This window comes from Rosa chinensis, chromosome 7 (genome assembly GCF_002994745.2).
Source record: "Rosa chinensis cultivar Old Blush chromosome 7, RchiOBHm-V2, whole genome shotgun sequence".
NCBI lineage: Eukaryota > Viridiplantae > Streptophyta > Magnoliopsida > Rosales > Rosaceae > Rosa > Rosa chinensis.
In genome coordinates, this window is record NC_037094.1 from 37,203,982 (window position 1) to 37,227,691 (window position 23,710).

General features: G+C 35.8%; 3 protein-coding genes across 9 annotated transcripts; 1 reads left to right on the forward strand and 2 right to left on the reverse strand.

Annotated features, from left to right (window-relative positions):
- Nucleotides 1-1,419: 1,419 nt before the first annotated feature.
- Nucleotides 1,420-4,087, reverse strand: LOC112175577 (bifunctional epoxide hydrolase 2). 3 transcript variants are annotated; one of them, XM_024313263.2, is made up of 6 exons: nucleotides 3,902-4,087; nucleotides 3,070-3,180; nucleotides 2,735-2,949; nucleotides 2,433-2,603; nucleotides 2,070-2,308; nucleotides 1,420-1,851 (listed from the first exon to the last, which is right to left on the reverse strand). In XM_024313263.2, the coding sequence occupies exons 2-6, from the start codon at nucleotides 3,137-3,139 to the stop codon at nucleotides 1,602-1,604; spliced, it is 945 nt and encodes a 314-aa protein (XP_024169031.1). In that variant the 5' UTR covers nucleotides 3,140-3,180; nucleotides 3,902-4,087; the 3' UTR covers nucleotides 1,420-1,601. The 3 variants fall into 3 exon arrangements, with proteins under 3 accessions (XP_024169031.1, XP_024169030.1, XP_024169029.1); XM_024313262.2 differs by lacking the exon at nucleotides 3,902-4,087 and adding an exon at nucleotides 3,286-3,460; XM_024313261.2 differs by lacking the exon at nucleotides 3,902-4,087 and having other exon boundaries at nucleotides 3,070-3,281.
- A 3,960-nt stretch (nucleotides 4,088-8,047) lies between these two features.
- LOC112176913 (squamous cell carcinoma antigen recognized by T-cells 3) lies at nucleotides 8,048-16,692 on the forward strand. Of its 4 annotated transcripts, none has more exons than XM_040511131.1 (16): nucleotides 8,048-8,464; nucleotides 8,552-8,685; nucleotides 8,778-8,835; nucleotides 9,087-9,302; nucleotides 9,449-9,727; nucleotides 10,084-10,218; nucleotides 10,304-10,429; nucleotides 11,291-11,335; nucleotides 11,444-11,551; nucleotides 11,983-12,125; nucleotides 12,218-12,341; nucleotides 12,882-12,956; nucleotides 13,577-13,927; nucleotides 14,054-14,167; nucleotides 14,836-14,965; nucleotides 16,256-16,692. In XM_040511131.1, the coding sequence occupies exons 1-16, from the start codon at nucleotides 8,156-8,158 to the stop codon at nucleotides 16,477-16,479; spliced, it is 2,571 nt and encodes an 856-aa protein (XP_040367065.1). In that variant the 5' UTR covers nucleotides 8,048-8,155; the 3' UTR covers nucleotides 16,480-16,692. The 4 variants fall into 4 exon arrangements, with proteins under 4 accessions (XP_040367065.1, XP_024170815.1, XP_040367066.1 ...); XM_024315047.2 differs by having other exon boundaries at nucleotides 8,051-8,464; nucleotides 14,054-14,146; XM_040511132.1 differs by having other exon boundaries at nucleotides 8,051-8,464; nucleotides 9,452-9,727.
- A 2,236-nt stretch (nucleotides 16,693-18,928) lies between these two features.
- On the reverse strand, nucleotides 18,929-21,643 carry LOC112175308. 2 transcript variants are annotated; one of them, XM_024312982.2, is made up of 3 exons: nucleotides 21,483-21,643; nucleotides 20,897-20,972; nucleotides 18,929-19,716 (listed from the first exon to the last, which is right to left on the reverse strand). In XM_024312982.2, exons 2-3 carry the CDS (start codon nucleotides 20,963-20,965, stop codon nucleotides 19,144-19,146), a joined length of 642 nt encoding a protein of 213 aa, XP_024168750.1. In that variant the 5' UTR covers nucleotides 20,966-20,972; nucleotides 21,483-21,643; the 3' UTR covers nucleotides 18,929-19,143. The 2 variants fall into 2 exon arrangements, with proteins under 2 accessions (XP_024168750.1, XP_024168751.1); XM_024312983.2 differs by lacking the exon at nucleotides 21,483-21,643 and adding an exon at nucleotides 21,288-21,471.
- Nucleotides 21,644-23,710: the final 2,067 nt, after the last annotated feature.

The window sequence follows — 23,710 nt, forward strand, 5'->3', positions numbered from 1 at the left end:
TTTATGAATTGATGTATTCTGAAAGAATATGCTGAGACCAAGGAAGCTGGCTACTGCACAATCTGCACACCTAGCTTCTAGCGTATGGTGCATCAAGTCATCCAAAGCTAACTACAAAAGGGAAAATAGAATATATTTAGTACCATATCTGTCATCCAAAAACAACAACAAAAAACAATCTATAATGAACGAAACTGCTTAACAGCATATTTAGTATTTTCTCTCTGGTCTGATAAGAGCATATTAGTTTAGTACACTGGTGGGTGGATTGAGTAAATAATGGTCATTAAAATATTATTTTGGTTGGTGAATATTTGGGTTAAGGCGTTATTTGGCATCCAAAATTATTGGCCGGTTTCTCTTTAAATTAGTCTGTTTACAATGGAGAGGGAGTGGATTAACATTCAAGCTCTAAAAAATTAGTTCCATCACATTGCAGGATATGAAACTTGAAGAGGAAAAAGGAGTGACAGATCCAGGATGAGTATAAAATAAATGAATGAATCCACAAAGGATGCTATTTCTGGCTAGCTGGTAGCGTGGTGATAGCTCATTAACAGTGCTGCTCTATCCTCTGATACAAATATAACATGCTTGAATGAAATCAATGAAAGAAAGAAAAAAGTTAAATACTTGATATATTTAAAGATTTTAAGCTGCTATAAATCTCAGTCTCTTTTCCGGTGGCTAATATATTGTTCTTATATATAGTTGCAAGGTTATCTCAAGGCCATTTATGGTTGGAAAATTGAACCAAATTAATTAGTAGGAGGATATGTGAGTTTAATCTTTTGCAGAACAGATTGATGTTTTGATATATTGAAAACATGGTACTTTTAAATAATACCACAGAGGATATCATTCACTTGAGATGGATTATAATGTTGAAAACAACATTCACTTCATGATAAAGTATCATAAAGGTGACTCCAAATTTAAGAAATTCATTTATTTAAAACATTAGCATATTGCCTTCATAAAGACATTCAAGATTGGATCTCAACCAGATTTCAACATGACATACTTGAGTTCTGATGACCATGCTAAACACATTCATTCTCTAGCATCAGAAGACTGTACTTCCAACTACAGTTGATCGAAGCAATGAAATCTTCATTTAATCCTAACCAGATAATCATATCTAAATCCTCTTTGAGATTTGCGATCTCAAAACATATACTCCAATGTATGTCCTCCGAACTCCCATTTTGGATCAAGGTCATCATGAATGACCAAATCTTCCTTTTCAGGTCCAAATTCAATGCATGCCAACCACACAGTGAAAGCACCAATATGCATTCTAAAACTATTGACTGCATGCATCCAACCTTGCCTAGGTGTGGAATGAGTATTCTTACACACTCCCCATAATGATTCATATCCATAGCCTGAACTTATTCCCCAGGAATAGTGCTCAGATACAGGAAATCATAGTTCATAAACATAGTTTTCAGAACAAGTAGCAAATCAGATGGAGATCACAAGATTTATTAACAAAGCAAGTAGTTTCTTTTTTCCCAAATATTCAATGTAATTAACATACACTAACAGAACATTAATTTTCTTCCTTGAATTCTCCAGGCAGGTAGAGAAATATAAAGTCAGATCCCATGTTTTCCAAGAAAAGTGAGAATTAGCTGATTAATTTGCTCTGGAAGTTGTTCTTGCACGAAATGATTCCCTTCTGCAATGTATTTAATGTCCAAATCAGGCACAAATTGCTTCACTGCCCCAGTTCGTATGTAATCTCCAAACCCCGGAATCTTTAAGATGTAGTCTTTCTCACCCATGACAAGCAGTGTTGGAGCAGAGACTTTTGGATCAGTATAACCGCAGTCCACTGCTAAACTCCTACATCAATGAAAACAATTCAAAAACAATTAATTATGCTGATGGAGATATTCTACTTCATATAGAATTATGATTATATGATTTTATTTGTTTTGTTTTTTGGTTGGTTTGAGAAAATTATGAACTCAGTACACCAAGCGTTCTTATCCTAGGGGCTAAAGGATAATAATTGAACATGATTAGGACTGAGTAAATGCAACAGTTGTGTTTCTTCCTGCTTGTATGGAATTTGCAATGGAAAACGGAATCCAGACTTCTCATAAAGAGATGCATAGACTGAAAGATCTTCTTCAGAGAACCATGGTGGTAGAGGAATAGATGGATCAAACAAATCCATGATCTCTTGATCCTTAGCAGCTACTGGAACCTCACTTCCACAGAAGAGAATGTAGATGTTCCTTATCACTGACTTAACATCAAAGCGGCCAAAATCTGCTTCTGCCCTCCCAGCTGGCTCCTGAATTAGGTAACAACTTAATTAGCATATTCATATGTGATAACTCAGCTTTGGAAATGATCAGAACCGATGCAGATCTAGGGAAAAGAGCTGTCGATCAAGAAAATGACTAGATGTTTTATACCTGCCACCTTGATACATAGAAACCTTCAGGAAGAAGATGATTTTGGACAGCAGTCGGACCTGGTAGCATAAAAGGAACACCTAGTGATATAAGACCAGCTACTCGATCAGGATGGAGAGCAGCTACTATGTATGCAGGCATAGCTCCAAAATCCTTACCAACAAGGAAAGCCTGGTCATTATTCAACTGGGTTAGAATTTTTTTGGCAATATGGATTTGAAAATTCTAAAATTAACTAGGTTTGAACACAAATTAATTCTAAGAAACACTACTAGCTAGACACACACAGAGATACACATTACCTTGTTAATGGCCAAAGAATCCAAAAGGCCAAGAACCTCTTCAACAAGGTCATTGAAAGTAGCCTTTTCAGGCTCAGCTGGCTGCTCAGAAAGTCCATATCCCCTGCAATCATAGGCAATTGCCCGGTAGCCATTGTTGGCAACAGCAACCATTTGGTGCCTCCACGAGTACCATATTTCTGGAAATCCATGCAGGAAAAGCACCACCTTTGGACCTGCATATCAGAGATTAATCAATGCTTATCATTAATTATAATTATTTGTTATACTCGGTGGAAAAAGTAAATCAATTTAGAGCTGATCTGGGAATAATATTGGATCATGTACATACGCACCACTTCCAATTTCAGCTACATGAAGCTTTAGTCCTCCTACTTCCACATACTTGTGCTCGATCTTTTCCATGAGAGATCGATACAGAAACAATCAAATCTTGTTTGATCCAGCTAGAGCAGAGAAACAAAGTAATTAAAGCAAGAATCAGACTTGTAAGGAGATTGAAGCTTAATTAAGCCATTGCTTCTAAGAGTCAACCTGCGGAGTTTACTAGCCTAATTTTATAATAATTTTGCCCTTTATAAAATTCAGTTCCGCAAAGAGATGTATGCTGAGATCAGGGAGCTACAGCACCGCATCAATATGGAACGGTAGCTAGCCTCTAGTCTATGGTAGATGAAGTAATGATTCATAGCTAACAAGAAAAGACAAAATATTTAGAATAATGGTCATCCCAAGATATCAATCTACAATGAAAAATGGCAATTATTTTTCCTTTTAAATTTCTCTTCTGAATGCAGGCCAATACGTGGGTGGTTATTTGGAAATAAGCTTAAACCATATTTCGTATGCAATAGACCAGATATTGACCATAATTAAATACTCTGGCTCTACAGAAATATGGTGTTGCTATTCTATGAAGGTGCTGGGCTTTGCTATTGATCTCCACTTTATAATTAATTACAGTATTTTTCTAAGTGTAGATATGAACTTATTTACTAGTTGTTAGTCTGCACACTCATTTTGGTAATTAGGCTCTTCTTTGTTATTAACCTTGGTATTTTCACTCTGATTTTGAATTTCAGATTTTTTTTCTTTCTTTTTTTTCTTTCATATCAATCCCATACGGCCCTTTACGAAGGGGCAAATGAAAAGAAAAAGTGCACTCACCATCACCAGTGGACAACCACAAGAACCTGGATCACATCAGATCGAGCTTCTCTTGAGAATGCATAGGGCGCTGAAGATTAGGGGTGGACGATTTGACACTGAGAAAAAAACTAAAAATCGGCCATAACTGCACCGGACTGACGAGAAGAGATCGAAATCGGACCGAACCAGCTAATCGGTGTCAGAAACAGGATTGAAACGGTCATCTCGGTGCCCGTTTTCTTTTTATACATTAATGAAACCGGTTCAACCAAACTGAACCGGTTTTTTTGTATTTAGTTAATATTTTAATGGATCGTGTTCAAGGCAGATGTCATACTCAGCAGATGCATGATATAAAGGCTTTGACCCTTCAATTTCATTCGGTAATCTTCCGCCATGTTTGTTGTGAGGCTAATTTTGTTACAGACCGCTTAGCTTTCGTAGCTCAAACTTCTAATAATCCTTCTGTTTACCTTTTTTTCCAGCGTTTCATTTGGATCAACTGGGAGGGGGTGTTTGTTTGTAGAGATTTTGTCTTTTAGTTAGTTTTTCTGTCATAAAAAAAAAAAACATTTAAATTGTTTTTTTTTTTTATGACAGCCAATCACCCATAATTTTTAGACTAATTTTTAATTAAAGCTATTTTTTAATTTACTAAATTTTTTTTTTTTTAGAATAATTTACCCAAAATATTAAAACTTCAAATTTTAGAAAAAAAACTGATTTTTGTAAAAGCAATGAATATAATCCCAAACTTGTCCTTAATCAACAAGTCGTGTCCAATTCAATTTTGTGACCAATTTAAGGCTTTAAACCGTTTTTTATTTTATTTTTTTGGTTGCTGAAAATATCATGTTGATATATTAATACTCAAGCTAGAAATGGCCATTACATATCCTCCATCTACCATTTATGGGTAGATAAAGAGTTTGTGGTAATTATAAAAAAAAAAAAAAAGAGTTTGTGGTAAGAACCACAGCGATACATAGATTTGGTCCAATCATTTAACAGTACCCATGCTCACTTATTCAAATGAGCCTATGAACTACGTAACAAAGACATAGTGATAGGCAAAGTAAAATAAAACTAAATAAAGGATTTAAAGAGCTAAAGACAAGACCCAAATTTTAAGCGCTGAATCTAGTCAGAACCAGATTGACGACGACAAGCTTGGGTAGAGAATTGCGACCCTTCATCACTGGAATCCCAATTGATGGCCCGGCAGCAAGCAGATGATGCCATATCAAAGCCATCCAAGAATGGTTAAGTGCGGCATCCACAGTAGAAAGACAATCAAGATCGTCTTTGTATCCTTTACACATCTTGAATCCGTGGGAAAGGATGCTATCAGCGGCCAAGGTTGGGGTGATCGACTTGAGCCGATGTTGAAAATCTAGTCATACGTGGTGGACTAGAATAAAGAGAGAGCAGCGTGTCACGCCCCGGATTTTGAATAAAGAAATTCAAAATCCGAAATGCGATAACTCAACCAATCGCCGGAAATACGTAGAAACTTTTTCATTTAAAACTAAGCAACAAGTTAACCAAGTTTACAAATGTCAATACAAACTCGCTCCATAGAGTCATATATTACATTACGCAAGTTTATTAATTAAGTTGCATAACAAAATAATAAGTAAATGCTCCTCAGAGCTCACTACACAGTGGAAGTCTTAAAAACAGTAAATCCACAAAATAACTTCCAACCCGTACAGCTGCTACTACAACTCAGCTTCACCCGCGATTACCCTGACCTGCAGGATTAATCCCTACACAATCGAATAGTGCACCAGGTTGTCACATAACAAACTCGGTAAGCTTTTGAAAGCCTTTATGGGTAAACTCAAATACAAAACCACACAACTCACATGAAAAACAAGGCAAACCTTTTAACTCAAAGAAAATAACTCACACCAAAATCACGAGAAATCCACTCATTCCATTTAAGAAAGCAACTCATACATATCCCGAGGAAAACCTTTCACCTCAAGGAAAAGAAATACACACCATGATTCCTTAAAGACCAATATTCTTTTCCCAAAAGAAACAACACAAGTCACACCGTAACAAAATCATATAAATTGTTAACCTAACAATTCAATATGAAACTCTGGTCCGACCTGGACAATAAAAGAAAATACACACCCGAAACTCTTTTAAAAACATATACCCACAAGTGTCATAACACAAAGTTATGCCCTATGACAGTACAATGACAGACATACTAGAGCTCTAACTGAATCGTAATCAATTACCCGACCAAAAGCTTGGTATCCTGATATTCCTGCACTGAGGTTACAACCTGCAACCCCAGATCCTTAGGCCAACCTAACCTTTAGATCAAAATATTAAAACGAGTTGCGTTGGACCCAAAATGTTACCCAAATCTCAAAAAGAAGTTGTGATTTCGACTCCTAAATCTTCAAACACTTTTCAAAACAATAGAAAATACCATTTCCCACAACATACGGTTTCCTGAAAAGTCATACCCCAAAACAATAATATGAACTCACTCACAAATATTGTTTGCATCACAACAATTCCACCAATACATATATATTTCACATAAACACACACACACACACACACACACACACACACACACACACACACACATATATATACACCTAATTATTCACTCAGGAATGACACTAATACCAACTATAGTCCACAATCGCAAAACTCGAGAAAATTTATTTTTATAATAAAACCTCATTTTTACTTACTTATGAACCGTAGATGATCAAGTTCATATAATTTAAACAAATATTCAAATATTCAATTTCGAAAATGATTTCACAATTTATCAAATAATTTTGAAAAATAAAGTGATTCTGTTTATAAATAAACCTTATGAGATTACTCACCTCTAAATCCAGTTGTGTCTTCTCTCACAGCCGAGATAAAGTACAGAACTCTCTCAAACAAGCACCTAAATAAAATAAGGTCTCAACTTAGTACACGATTAAAACGAAAGCGGTTACGGTTCGAATCGCTACTTGAACAAAAAACCGAAGATTTCGTCATTTGAAGCAAAACTTCCTCTGAGATCTCCCAAGGTCTTGGGACTACTTCTAGGATCAATTTCTCAAAATTATAAGATGATCCAATAGTCGGATCCTCATGGATCATAAACCGAGAAAGCCGAAATTACGTAAATCTAGCATGCTTCAATTGATCACAATATGACCTTATGATATATCGACAAGCTCGTATTGACAAGTAGGTCACAACCATGAAAACAGAACCCAAAAATCTGGCCGAACGCGCCGCCAACAGTGGCTCCACCATCGAACAACGAAATCCTACTAACGAACACTTTATTAATTCCAAGAAATTAATAACGAATTTCTAAAGTATTACACAACAACACTCTCATTCTAAGAGAAAGATTAGGGATGGCAATGGGGCGGGTTGGGGATGGAGATCACAATACCATCCCCATCCCCGAGGTCATTCTTCACCCCATCCCCGCCCCAATCCCCAATAAAAATATATTGGGGATTCCCCATCCCCATCCCCACTGGGGGCTAAGCCTCCAAACCTGTCTCAAATCCCCAATAAGAATTTAATAAATAAAATAATTGTTTTCTCATTTTGCCTTTCTTAAAATCAAAATCTACAACAAATAAAATTAAAACAGGATTAAATTTATAAATCATAATTTAGTGAGTGCAAAAGTCAAAACACCATTAAAGTAAAACTGTAGCTATTAAAGTAAAGTAGTAAATGTATATATTTGTGATTTATATTATAAAAAATAAATTTATATATAAATTAAAAAATATATATATAAATTAAAATATATATATATATAAATTAAATATATGCATATATTATTAGGCCGGGTTTAAGGATGGGGATCACAATACCATCTCCGCCCTATCCCCAATCTTAGATAGCGGGGATTGGAGATCCCCATCCCCATTCCCCACTTGTCCCCGAATTTTCCCCCCATTAGGGGTGAGTATCCAATGGAGCTCCGCCCCGCTGGAGATTTTTGCCATCCCTAAGAAAGATATAGGCTTTAAGCCTTATGAACGGGTCACCGTTCAAACATTTTATTAAAATGCTAAATATATTTAAAATTATTTATTTTTGATGGGTGACCCGTTTCTTTTATAAATGAATTACATATTATTTCGTGTTAGTGGAGTGACATGTAAAGAACTTACACGGGTTGCTTTTTAACCACGCGGGTTGAACCCGTTTTATAACGACGGACAAAGCCCCTAGGGGCGGGGTATATCATGCTTTGCCGTTTGTAATGAAATGCAACAAAACCCACACTCCAGTGCAGCGAGAGAGAGAGAGAAGAAAAACCCAATAGAAATCAAATCAGAGATGGAGGAAGAAACCCTAAATCCTGAACCAGAGACCTTGACTTTGCAAGAGAACAACAATGGAGACCAACCCATGCTGGATGCCGCTGACCAAAATCCTAACTCCTCCAGCTCCGATTCTGATTCCGACTCCGGCTCCGGCTCCGATGACGAAGACCAAGCCCAGCAAAACCTGGAGATTCAAACACTCGAAGCCGAGCTCGCAACCAACCCCTCCAACTACGATGCCCATGTCCAAGTAAGCTTTCACATTCTCATTTAGCTATGCGTATATGCGATTTGCCCTATGTTGTAGTTGCTGAATAAACCTGAATTTTGAATACAGTACATTCAGATTCTGAGGAAAATGGCTGACATTGAAAAGCTGAGGCGAGCGAGGGAAGCTATGAGTATGCTGTTGCCTTTAACCCCCTCTATGTGGCAGGATTGGGCTAAGGACGAACTTGCTATGGGCTCCGGGTATGCTATGCGCGCAGCTCTATTAGCTTCAGTTTAGGGTTGCTTAATTTTTGGTAAATCAGATGTTTATCGATGATTTCTCAAATGTGCAGACCCGAGACGTTTTCTACAGTTGAAAAGCTTTATGAGCAAGGAGTCTCTGATTATCTGGTTGGTTCTACTTCTTTACTTTAAATCCGCGAATCAGTGTCTAGTGTCTTTAAGGTTAAGGATCAAATCAATAGTGTCGTGTGGGCTTTTGGTGCTGTATACTGTTTGTGGCAATCATAATCATATAAGAGTTTTGCAACATCTTAAATATGGAATGATAATCTATCCGCTTACTGTGCTCATGTTCTTTAACTATTGAATAATCGCTCGATTGTAATCTTGACTGTCAACTACATTACCTTCAAATGCAGTCCATCTCTCTTTGGCGAGACTACTTAAATTTTGTCCGAGAAAATGATCCGTCAGTAAAAGAATCTTCACCTGCTGGTATTTCGAAGGAAAGAGATTTATTTGAGCGTGCTCTTACTGCAGCTGGTTTGCATGTATCTGAAGGCAATAAGATATGGGAAGCTTACAGGGAGTTTGAGCAAGCTATATGTGATACTATCGATGGGACTGACACTCAGGTTAGTAGGTTGTACTTTTCAGTCTTCTTTTGATCTCACTTGTTGCTTGGTAGTTTTTGTTTGCTGTTTTTATTATAAGATTGACTAGAAAAGAGTTGCTTTTAATTGTTTAAATAGATTCAGAGATCTGAATGCTTCTTACATAGCAGGCAAGAGAGAAGCAAATTCAGCGCATTCGTGTTATATTCCAACGTCAGCTATCAGTTCCCCATGTTAATATGAGATCAACACTTTTGGCTTACAAGGCATGGGAGATGGAACAAGGAACCATTGTTGACACTGGCTTCAGTGATCAGGATGGTATTTCATCTCATGTTGCCGCAGCATACCAAAAGGCATTGGAAATTTATAATGCCCGTGTTCATTTTGAAGAACAAATCAGTCAGCATGATATGCCTGAGATAGAAAGACTGGAAAAGTTCATGGTAATTATCAGTTGAAATTTTTGCTTCCTGGAATGTTAAAACAGAGAGCTGTTAATTTCTGAAACTATATTATACCTTCTTTTTGTTGGTGGGTGCGCCCTTCAATATTCTTGACCTTATCTGATTTTTTTTTTTCCTCTTTTCTCAAAGAGAAATGAAATTATTTCTTAACAAAAATTAGAAGTGCAAATGTAGACGGTAAGACATGACTGAGAAAACAGCAGAAAATACTCTTGGTGTTTTTCCACTCTTTTGTTTAGGGTTGTCAATGTGATGCTCCATTTATTCATTTACTTATCTTTATGCTAAAAGATTCTCAGTTTGGGGGAGATTAATTTATTTTTCCTTTTTTGTAGAACTACTTGAAATTCGAGCAATCTTCTGGAGATCCTGCCCGTGTTCAAGTGTTGTATGAACGGGCTATTGCTGAGTTTCCTATAGCCAGTCAGCTCTGGCTTGATTATACTTCCTATTTGGACAAAACTTTGAAGGTTCTTCTTTATCTCATTATATCTTTCCTGTTCTGCGTGCAACCATTGCTGTCCAAGTAATTATATTTTACTTTTTTCCTTTCAGGTTGGCAGAATTATAAGCAACGTTTATTCTAGGGCTGTAAAGAATTGCCCCTGGGTTGGAGAACTTTGGGTCAGATATTTGCTTTCCTTGGAGCGTGGCCATGCTTCTGAGAAAGAGATTGCAGCTGTATGTTTCAAATGTTAATCTTCTTTGGCGAGAGCATTGTCTTAGGGGCTTCTGTTTGATTAGTTTAATTTCTATATTGATTACTATTGTTGGAAAACTTGTTTCTTATCTGATTATTAAGCTGCTTTAAACATTATATGTCTATCAAATGGAAATTTTTTATAGCTGCCTAGTCATTATAAAGATGTCCCAAGCCAAAAAATAAAAGAAAAAGGACAAAAGAAGAAGATAAAGAAGCTATTATTGAACAGACACTCTGGCTATGTCACTCTTCTTGCTTACGTTGTTATACTACCTGAGCTATATCAATCCTAGATTTGTCAATTTCTATTTGTCCTGGACTGAATTCCTGTTAGGTGTACTTTTTACTCCCTTTTGGGTTCTTCTGTGCTCTCTATGAAATGTTTTCTTCTTTTTAGCCATCATTCCTTCAATCATATACATAGTTTCTAGCTATCACACCCTCAGTTTGATAAATAGTTTCTAGCTATCACCTTGTTGTTTGCATTAGTGAAGAAGGGAAGTAGTTTCAGTTTTGGGTTTCCATTACAAGAATAGATGACCAACATTCTTGATATTAGATTCTGAAGAAATGCCAAAACATTGGACTTTAAAGGCATTGTAGTATTAAATGACTACTGAATTCTTTGAAGTGTAAATGCAATGCTAGTTACACGATTTACTTCTCACTAGAGTGAGTAATTATTTGCATATATAAAGACTATTGGTCCTATTAGCAAAACTAAAATTGAAATACAAAGAAAAAATAGCTACTTTGTTTTAGTAATTATATTGTCCAGTGTCCATTCTGCTTCACTTTTGTGCAGTTCTCCACCTCTTATTATTATTTTTTTCACTCAGGTGTTTTACAAGTCCCAGCAATGCACCTTTTCAACCCTTGATGAGGTAACTGATTTACCTCATGTTGTATTTGAGCTCTTGGTCTGTTTTTTGCAATTAAATATGCTCAGATGTGATAAATATCAATTTGATTATTTGACCTCTTTGCTTCAGTACGTGGAGTTGTTTCTCACCCGCATAGATGGCTTAAGACGAAGACTATCATGCCCCGTTGAAGGAGAGCACGCCTTGGATTATTCATTGTTCAGGGATACATTTCAGGTTTGTTCTCTTTTGCTTATGCAAACAAATAGTTCATTGCTCTAATCTTTAGCACTGAGAGGGATAAGGATCTCAAGTTTAAACTTCTACAATTGCTTATGAGCAAAGAATAATTTGCAGTTCCATTCTTTTCATAATTTCATGAAAGGAAATGGATGGATGTGGGGGTGTTCCTTGTTGTGGTCTAATGATCCAAAGCCTCCAATTTATAGGTTCTCAGGCTAGATTCTGAAACCATTAAATCATCTAACAAGTTGCATTTTCTAGATAGTATTGTTTGTGCTAAGGTTACTTGGGAGGGAGGTTGGTTGTCTACTGTTCTCTTTGATGGTCCACTTCCCCATTTTACATGTACTCTCTTAGTTTCTGCTTATGGTAAACAAAAATTATTGCTTCTACATAAATGTAAATTCTAACAATTTACCTTCCAGTCTGCATCGGATTACCTATCACCACAGATGAAGAACACAGATGTCCTGTTACGTTTGTATGCTTATTGGGCCCGCCTAGAGCTACATCTGGGAAAAGATTTAGTTGCTGCTCGGGGGGTTTGGGAAAGTTTACTGAAGATCAGGTTCGGCCATGCTAGATTTTGGACATTTTAGTTTATTACATTGACATGCTTGTTGAACAATAGCATGCTTAATATTCTATTTGTTCTTTTAGTGGTACGATGATGGAAGCCTGGCTAGGTTATATAGCAATGGAAATTGAATCGGGCCATGTGAATGAAGCTCGGTCCATATATAGGAGATGCTACGGTAAAAAATTTTCCGGCACTGGTTCAGAGGTATGGTCTTATTCTTTCCTAATATGTCATACAAACAAACCTTTTGCATGGCTTCCTTTTGGGTCTTATATTTATTGTGAGTCTTTCTTCATCACATGATCAATTTATTAGGTGCCGGTGTCATGGATGAAAATGTCTTTTAGAATAAATAGTCATTTGGCTTATAGCTGTTCGAATTCTATTTGTTAAGTTACTGAGCTATTAGTTTTGCTGGTAGAGTAGACTTGTTGACTGTGTTTTCATCTAAGGGCTGAGATTAATTTCTGTAAGGGTATTCAAGTTCTTGAAATTTAGATAAAGGGGGCACGGCATATCTATTCTTAATTTTTAATTTTTAATTTATAATTTTAATTTTAATTTTTTTTTTTTTGCAAAGAATTTCAAAAGAAATCCTAAAGATCCTTCTCTCACATGATTTCCTTGTTCTTCATTTGATTTTGATTCTGGGATTTAGTATTAAGTAGGAGTTCAGTTACTTGCTACATAATTTATTTTTGGATTAGATGATGCCTGCACCCTTCTAAAAACAGAATAATTCAGGACATTTGCTACTTGTGGTTGCGCTTTGAGAGGGAGTTTGGGTCGTTGGATGATTTCGACTATGCAGAACGTAAGGTACATCTTCACTCTGTACAATTCAAACTGAATGTTCATGTTGAGATTCAGGCATTTTTTTTAATCACAAATATGATGTATTTCATTGGCAAATTGGATATTAGTTGTATAGAAAATGAAATCATGTGATGATTTGTGTGAAGATTTGCATAGTTTTCCTTTATATATTTCATCTTAGAAATTTTCTTTTATATATGGGTCAGAGATCAGTTTATCAATAAAATATTATCAGCATGTTTGCCGTTGAGGGTTGTGGTTCATAAGGTTTGTGCGACCCACACAGCTTTGGAAACCTTAATGGAGATATATTACTTAACAAATAAAAATTGATTGATTATATTGGAAGGATGAATTCTCTATGAATGATCGAATGCTAGTCAAACCATTACTAGTGCATGTATTTTTTTTATAGACCTACGCCAGAAATTTTAATGAATTACAAAATTTACAATAACCTGTTTTGATGGACCATGACACCTGCAGAGTTTTGTTCTTCAAATGCAACCTTGCTGTATCTTGTCTGCTCATTCCATTGCCCACAGAATACATGAATGAACCTATCATGATAACTGATTGAAGGTATTAATTGAGTGGGTATACTTGACTTCAACCTTTTTTAGGTTGCTCCCCGTCTGCAAGAGCTTCAACTATTAAGGTCCAAGCAAGAATCCAAATTGACTGAAGAGAGGGAGAATTCTCTAAAAAAGAATGTGCGTGAGAAGAGAAAGCAAGCTTCAGATGTAAGTGATGAACAACCTCCAGCAAAGAGGCAAAAGGATGCAACTCAAAAGCAAAAGAAAGTGCATGGGAAGGATTATGAGGTGCAGAACAAAGCTGAACAAAATGAAGGGAAAGAGATGAAAGCCAAGGGGGCCAAAGATGTACAAAATGAGATGAAAGAGCCTGTTCTAGAGAAAACAAAAGTATACGCTGACCAATGCACTGCTTTTGTATCAAACCTTAGCTTAAAGGCAAGCATACACCCCCAGCATCCCTCCTTATTCTCTTTTATTTAGGAGCACATGCATGATCTTAATATCTGTTACTTTTCTTTTGGTTAATGTATGATCTTATACTGTGGGTGATAACTTTTGCAGGCAAATAATGAACATCTTCATCAGTTCTTCAGTGATGTTGGAGGAGTTGTTGCTATTCGAATACTGAAGGACAAGTTCACTGGAAATTCAAGGGTCTCTCTCTCTCTCTCAGCTGTAATTATTTTCCTGTCTTCGTACTTTGGCTTGAAGGTTTTGTACTGATATATTATAATCTAGCACCTAGATGTCATACATTCTTGCATTGGGATGAGTCTTGAGACACATCCACAAGGATTGTCTGAATTATTGTATTGGTCTGATACAAAAGTAGTGGACTGGCCTAGGTGTACAGATCATGATTAGATTAGGATTAGTGAGCTGTAGATCTCCTGTATAAGGGACACATCCACAAGGATTGTCTGAATTATTGTATTGGTCTGATACAAAAGTAGTGGACTGGCCTAGGTGTACAGATCATGATTAGATTAGGATTAGTGAGCTGTAGATCTCCTGTATAAGGGACAAGAGAGCTCAAATTATTATATCGGGCATTATGCTTACATCAAGTTGTAAACTGCAATGCTGAAATTCTTTCTCATTTATCTTACCACTAGAGTATATGCAACGTATCTGTAATACTGAAAACAGAATCAATTATATGCAGGCTATGTTTCTATACTTTTCCTTTTCTCTATAGTATTCATGTTTCCATTATGCTATTTTGTGACTAAAGTGTGTTCTTTGCATTCACATGTTTCTTTTTTGAATTTTTTGTATTTGTTTAATTTTTTTATGCGTAGAGGATTCTGAATTTTTGTTTTCCTTTTAATTGACTTATGAAGGGACTAGCATATGTGGACTTCTCAGATGATGCACACCTTGCTGCAGCCATAGCAAAAAATAAACAGACACTCCTAGACAGGAAGCTGAGCATTGCACGATCAAATCCAAAGCGTGGCAAGAAAGAACATGGTAGGCCAAATGAGTTTTATAATTTCTTTCTATGCACATTTCATGTTCATCTGTGTAGAACCATGCTGGTGAATAGTGTACAACCATGATTTCGTTTTCATATCTAAAACGTTTTGTTTGTACTAGGCTCTACATCTTCGTTTTTCTTGTTTACTTTTTTGGGTTGATGACTTATTTGGACCTATTCATGTCCGGGATCGCAAAATATAGAAGATTTGGATAGTGATGCATGAAAATAATTCTAATATTTAACGGAATCCGTAGTTTATGTAAAAATCAGCATGATTTGGTCTAATAATTAGAATCTACAATGGTTTTGAGGGTATGAAGTTCATGGTTTTTGGGTGTTTTCTGTGTCAGATATGGGAACAGAAAAGCCCTTATCTCTTATATCATTTTCCTGGTAAAGGGATACTCAGGTCTGCATAGTGGTACTCAAACAAAGAAAAAGGTCTCCATTGCGATAGCAGTACAGTTAGCAATTATCAAAGCTAATATGCACCTTTGCAATGGGTTAGGAATTTATTCGATTTATTTTGCTTTTTTTTTTATTGGTTATTTATTTGTTTATTGAGCTAATTTGTGTATGTTTGTTCTGGCTAGAACCTTGTTAGTAAAGGAGTCGTAGTGTTGCTGGTTTGAAAGAAGCTTTCAGTTTCTTTTATTTTTTGTGGATAAGCAATAGAATTTTATTATTATTTTTTTTTTTTACCATAAGCAATAAAATTTTATTAAAACCAGGTAATACCAGTAAGACACACCTAGTAATTACATAATGCCAAGCAGGGGAACAAAGTAAAAAAATGTAAACCCCAGTGCTTCGAGTTCTGCAAGCCACATTTTCATCAGGATTTAGCATTGAAGTTTGGAAAAGGGGACTTTCAGCATCTTCACAAGTGGCTTTCCAAAATTTTTGTCAATTTCATTTTGTTAAACATTACTTGAATAGAGTTTGAGAAATGCAAGTGGGTAGGCACGACTCAACATATTGCCTGTTGATTAGGATTTCATGTTATATTTGAAGACTAGCCTGTTTCTGACTCGACATGCATTTCTTGTAAGCTTGAAGGACTTGTTACCCCGATTTTCAGTGAATTATGTATTTGATTGTTTTTAGCCATATATTTAGGTATATACGTACCTAACCATCAGTCTGATTTCAAATCTTTTGCTGAGATGAGAAATGTATTTGAATTTCTTTTCTGCCTTGTGGTCATGATGTATTTTCCAGTTTCATGCATTTCTTATTATGTTAACTATTTATTCTCACATATGAATACAAACTGACAGGGCACACTGATCAAACTGGGGCAGCCAGTGGATCTGGTGAGACCTCCAATGAACCTAGAGCACGCCAAGGAAGCGACAGTGCGATTAAGAGGAAGAACACATTTGCGGTTCCGAGGAATGTTGCTGCACTTGGTTGGATCACGAATAAGCCAAAAACTCAGGATCCAGATGATGAAAAGCCAAAATCTAATGATGAGTTCAGAAACATGTTCCTGAAAGGTTAGAGATATGTTGTTGGGTTTAGGGGATGTCTGTAATCTGCATCAGAAACATATCAAACCAACTTTTGCCATGCATAGGGATAGTATTGGGATTAAGAGCTTTCAGTTTCTGGATGTATGGAAAAATGAATAGGATCTGTTATCAGCTACAGGATGTATAGGACAAATCTGATTTTGCTAATGCACAATACATGAGATCTTTGTGACTTGTTAATTTTTGACGGCCTTTGGATTTTTGATCTCGCATTTTTATTATATATTCATGCTTGGTGCTATACTATATTTGAAAGAATCCATAGGATAAGCATTTTGTTTCCACCAAGCTAAAACAATTTCTCCATGTCTTTACCAAACCAAAGACATTGTGTAATTATACTTGGAGCATATGATATTGGCAATGGCAAATCAGTAGTGGTAAAATACCTTTTACGACGGCACATTTGGCGTCCAAGTGGCGATGAATTGGTGGAGTGGGGAATTTCCGGGGACAGGGGAAAGGTAGTGGAAGATGTGCTCTTTGTAATGCTAGAGTTCTATTTTTCTAGTCACTGAATAAGTGTGCAATCCGAGTTTGTAATAGTAGAAACGCTCCCGGTCTGACCAGTTTGTGGCTTTGATACTATGAAGGTGTTTATGAGTTCTAGCGTATGCCACTCTAGCGCTGACCTTGTAACAGTGCTACAACTTGAAGGGATCCGGATGATGGTTTAATTGATGTTGCGACTTGCGAGTGACTAGGATGATAAAGCTGACATTTTCAAAGATCTCCCAAGATGTGAAAGCTTTGTTTGAAAATCGTTAAAACTCGACATGTTTGATCATTTATGGTTCAATACTAATGAGCTAATCTAAAATTCAGGTCTCGACAAATGTATCAGTTTTAGCATCAAACTAGGAACAGTTCCCGCGCTATGCCGCGGGGATTTGTTATTATTTACAGTTTTAATAGTAGAAATCGTAATGTTTCTAGAATTTAACAAAATGATGTTAGAACTTAAATAAGTAGTTTTGTCATCTACTTAGCAAGATCATAAGCAAACAGTAATGGCAGTCACTTCCATTAGTGTCTCTAGCGGACTGTTGTAGGCCATAAATAGAATGCTTTCCTGAAAATTTCGTATCCCCGGTTGCAAACATATGCTTAGAAGTATTATAGGAAGACTGGTCCAAAAGCTTTGTCATTAAGTTCTTCAAAACATCATCTAACTGATTCGGATCGATACATTCTTCTCCTGCTTATTCTTTTTAGGATACTTCCCAGCATAGAACATCAATTAAAAGAACATGACAAGGAATAGTGAACTTGATATGGTTCATACCACATAACTGCTTCTTCAGTTTTACAACCATTGAAGATTTCTTGGCTTGCATCATGAGCACAGTTCTGACAAACTGTGGAGTTCACATCCCCTCTACAAAGTGCTTGTCCGTAGACTCTGTCATTGCTATTGCCAATTGTGTCATTGTACAAACTACCAGGTATTGACTCAAGGAGCAGCTTGAGATTATTTTCAAAGATCTCCAAAGATGTGAAAGCTTTGTTTGCAAAATCGTTAAAACTCGACATGTTTGATCATTTATGGTTCAATACTAATGAGCTAATCTAAAATTCAGGTCTCAACAAATGTATCAGTTTTAGTATCAAATTTGTTATTATGAGTAACATATAGAGCAAATTAGATGAGCTACAAGCATAGTTAGGTACATGAACAGTTTAGGCCTATAATAGTCATATAATTATTATTTATTGCGGTAAGTAAAGGTTATCTTCGTAAATTTAGGCCTAAACCAAATGCCCTAAAAAAAAACCAAGGAAATAATATTACATAATTAATCCTACTAGGAGACAAAAGCTTGCAATACAAATTTCAAAATGGTACTTAAAAAATTCAAACATCATGTGCTAGAGGGAAGAAAAGTCCTCTAGGTTGTAGCACTTTGAGGGATAAAATGACTACTTTTTGTAAAGAAATCTAATGAACTTGGTATTCTCAAAGTGGGGTGGACTGGTTTCGAAATGTATTAAAACTGAATCTGAAATGCACTATCATTTGTCTGAGATAATATTTAGTGCACTGACGTGTATTTGCACGAACAAAAATAGATGATTGGATAACATCTAGTATATTCCTGTTTTATTAACAAAAAAAAAAATTGCCTATAAATATCAAGGGTTGAGATATGCTGAATTTGATGGTTCACTACATAGAAGAATTTTCCTCATTTGCCTATTGTTATTCTTCTTATGTATTTCTCCTTTTGCTTGGCCTCTATATTAGTCCCTTGACAAAACCAGTAATGACTTGAAGTATAATGTATCTTTATGAAAAGTAAAATTACACATTAACAACAACAACCTGAATTTCATCTTTCAAAGTCCGAAATATAAATACGGTAACACAATAACAGAATGAAACCATGAAAGAGTTTTTAAAAGCACTCACAACACAAATAACTTCTGCACAGAATGATTGAACTATTTACCAGTCAAAGAAGACGCAAAAGCATAGTACATTAATTTCATGTATTTCCTCTCAATTTCATGTATTTGATTTTTAAAGATCGTATAGACCTACAAATTATACAAACACGTAAATATTGAATCCAATTCACCATATTGCAATAAATTTGGAACAAGGATGCAAAAATGAAGTTCTTCTAGGAAGTCTAAAATCGAACCCAGCAACGGGTGCATTGTGCCATACAATCTCCCTTACAATCAACATTGTAACCCAACACCCTTGGATTTCGAAGGAGGAGATTTCGAAGAGATTTTCCTTTTATTCCCCATTCCTTTTCCAAAACTTGGACATTGGTTTTCAGCTCATGTTCAAGGTTACATCCAAGAACTTCTGGAAATTTTTTAAGCAACTTACCCAGATCATCGCTAGACAGGTTTAAACTCCTAAGGTAGTCCATCTTTTCGCATACAATCTCAAATTTTGGAACTTTGTTTTTTCTTTCTTCACCCCAGTAGGGTGAATGAATCAGACCAAAAGCTTTCCCAAGTATCTTGTCTCCCTCTTCATTACTGATACTCAATGCAGACAAAGCATCACGACATGCTTCTAATGTCTTCCTGTCGTCATCAGTCAAAGTCACATTTTCAAATTTTGCAGTTGAATGCAATACCCATTTCTTCTTAGAAATACTTGGTGCACAAGTTGCTCTATTCAGATTTTGTGAAAAACAATTCACATGTAGAGATCCGATATTTGGTGCAACACTTATAATATCGGGCTGCAGAGGAATCACAATATATTAAGTAAAGCATGCTGATTACTTAAAGAATAAGAACGGAAAATCTTTAAAGTAAAATTAGAAGCAATGTGTCATTCCTTTGCATACCATAAGCTGACAACTTGAACTACAAATATAATGCAAGTCAAAAGTTAGAATGTGAATCGATCATATCTGTCATGCATGCATACACAAGCAATTTGTTCACATGAGAGAAACATATTGGCTACTAATTGTAAGGCCAAAATTCTTGCCTGGAGGGGACACCAAAGATCTCTACCCTTCCATCGCTTGGATAGTGACAATGTTTGTTTGTTGTGTGCATCCAAAGCAGGTGTTATCTAAGGCTGTCTTCATTACACTTCATAATATGCTTTTGGCACATCTCACAATGTTCCTTTCATTTTAAGGGAAAATCTTATGGACCAAACGAAGTAAGAGATGAAAGCATTATAACCACATGCGGCAGGCAAACCCAAAGGGGGAAAAGTATGACCGGGGAATTGATTTTATTTATTTTTATATCTTTTCTCCCCTAAACACTTCCAACTATCATTTCTATATGGTAGACCACTAAGGTGATAAGCAAATATAGGTTTTTTCTTTTTCTTAACATCACTGGTCTTTACTTTTTCCTGATCAATAATCTAAACAAGCTTCCATCTTAAAATGTACTTACGCCTTCTAAACCATCACATTGGGTTGAAAACTGAAAGAGTTGGATCATAAATCCAAAGTCCAAAACAAGAATTGAAGAGAAGTTCTAGATAACAATATTCCAAAACATATCATCCAACATTCAAATTCAACAACTTCCATGGAAACTGAACAACTTCAAAATCATTCAAGTTTAAGCAGAAACTGAGAACCCAGCCCACCGGAAATGAGGAGCCACCCACAAACTACTATCACATAACATTCAGGGGGAAGAGAAGAGTCCCAAACTCTGTATGTCTAGGGTTATTTCTTTGTATGTCTAACATAAAATAAATACATAAAAGGAAGCAAAACAAGCTGAAGGAGAAGAGGGGACCAAAAAGGGTAAATACAACAAGTTTAAACATTTACCAACATATAAGCCATTAGAGTTTCTAAGCCGTTACAGAGTAAAGCATCTACTATAAGAAGCAGATTTCATAACAAACTAACACTAGCAATGTTCCCTTGAAATTGCACTTACAGTGGTAAAGCAAAAGCGTATTGCAAAATCATGGGCTAGCAATGGAGAGGCTGAGGATCCTCCGAGCATCGTCGAACTATCAAAAAATTAAAACAATACGTCAACAAGGCCAGGAAAACAAAGACACCAGGCAGATAGTTAACCACGTTTATATGTTGAGACAGAAAATTGGAACAAAACAAACAAATATGCCATCTCCGTAACTAAAAGAAAACAAATTTAGTAGACTGAAGCATGAGTAATAGCAATAGCAGAAATATGATGCTAGTAGAACAGTTGTACAGTTAAAGCAAGTAATTCTGTTATGAAAATGCATTGAAAGTCAAATCTCAAGTGTTGTCAGAAGGAAAACGGACAACCCAAATAGCATAATTCAGTAAGCATTTCATACATATAATATACATCTTGAATCGAGACTCTCTCTGGACTAATCTGAGAAAGTCAGCAGCCCAGGGCTTCATTTCATGCATATACAAGTTGGCAAGTAGATGGGTAGCAATGTTTTTGATCAAGTATGAGTAGTGGGAATAAGGGTGATATTTGGATTTGGGATTTGTTTGTTTGAGAAATGAAGCAAGAAAAATACCCGTCGGAGTTTGGTCAGCTCTGCTGTCTCTGCTTCAGAATCTCAGAGGAGACCTGGCCTTCCGGACTCCACACAAATACAAATATGTATGGAATTGAATCGAAACGGCTATGCTCCAGCCACAGAATTATGCTCATTTTTCACTTCCCACATTTTACCCAACTGCACTCGCTGTCATCGTTCATGGACAAACTGAATCCCAGTAATAGCCCCGCAGTAATTCAGTAAAAAAAATAAAAAAATTACACAATATACCACTTCCACTCAACGTTCCACTAATTTATTTTCTCGTTTTAACATTTTACTAAATATACAAGCAAAGTACCTAAAATACCAGTAATTTCAAAAACTATGAAAGATCAAATTATTTGACTATATTAAGTTAACTATTTAATATGATTAGTATATATCTCGTATATTGATGTTTTATAAATGACCATATGTTATAAATATTATATAAATGTGGTTGTCCACTGTAAATATTTATTAGTTATGTCCTTATGGTGTAAACATTACTCCTATATAAAGGGGTCTAATGAGAATAAAATACACACTTCTACCTCCTCCTACACTTTGTTTCTCTATTCTATCTCTCTCTAATTCTCTAGTTTATAACACGTTATCAGCACGAATTTGTTCTTATTTTTTTTCTTCTTCTTCTTTGAACTCCATGATGATCCGCAAGCCTTATGATGCAACATAGTTGCTTATGACCAAGGCTAATGATCTATGAGTTTTTCTTCTTTCTCTCCTAGATAAATATCAATTTTCTTTATGCGATCATTTACATTTATTTGTATGTATCTTTTATATAATATAATTGTTGAAAATTTATATTTCATATACGACAATGAGAACTACATGTTCCATTGCTCAAGACTCGAGTCCTCTGACAGAGTAGCCTTAGAACCTATGGTTCTATAAACATCACACGAATGTTTTTCTCGTGTGTTCCCTATGGGATCCATTGTTCATATTTATGAACTCTTTGAAACATTTGTTTCGTATATGAATTTTTTTCATAGAACATACTGTTCTAATAATTATGGATCTTGATATATCTCCTCTTTTGTAACGTCCTGAACCTAAATTTACCAGTTTACGAGTCTTTCAATGGGTAAACGACAATTACATTTAATTTTTGGCTCTGTTTTGACATTTTAGGGGGCCTTAAAAGTTGACTTTTTGTTTGGATCAAAATTTGAGAAAATTTTGTTCATGAAAGTTGTAGAGGACGTTAAACCGGGCGCGTGCATATGTGGTATGTAAAAATTGAAGTTCGTATGCGAAAGTTATGGCTTAAAATGTGAAATTACTGTTCATGATAACTTTCTATATATCAGAAGTTACTGTGGTAGGTTTCAGAAACCTACCCCCCTGACTCTCTCTCCTCTCCCTCTTCCCCTGTGTCGCCCTCCCTTCTTCTTTTTCCGATTTCTTCGCCTTCCGGCGTCCGATCGACATGATTCCAATTGGTCGTGAACCGTCTCTTCCTCCTCTACACGGTAGTACCAGTTGTTATCGGCGATTTGGCCGGAAAACCTCGAATCCCGGCAATCATTGTTACTGTAGCAGTTTGCTTCTCCGGCAAAATTCTCCGTTTTCCATGATACGCTAAAGGAAAGCGTATAATTTAACCCTGAAAATGTTATTAGTAGTATAAGCAAGTAGGGATCGTTCTATTCCGGGGATTGAGGGTACACCTGTCATTGTACAACAAATAAAGAATTAAAATAAGTATAAAGTATTATTTACAAAAATAAAACAAACACAAGGGGGTTTTACGATTATTAAATTAAAAATTAAATAAATAAAACAAAGAAAATGTAAAAACATATATACACCGGTGGAACGCAAGGAATAAAGTTCAAAACCACAATCATATGAATGAAATCCAATCACAATTCTTATAGTTGATTTTCTATGTCATGAGAAAGAAGTTGACCATGTGAAACGTTAGAAAGTAAACGATTTCCCATTTTTTACTTTCCTTGAATAATTAATCTAAGTGAAAGCACCTAAATCAATCCTATTGAACATGCAATCATAGTCTAGAAAGCTAGCTAATCAAGAACACATTCAACGCATGAAGAACAAAGAAAGGATGTCAACCAAAGTGCACAACCTAGTTATGAATAAGTTCACCTATTTGCAATCCTCCTTAATTGATTTCGACTTTTGTCCAAAGCCTTCACTACTTAAATTAGCTCCAATTACATACATATATC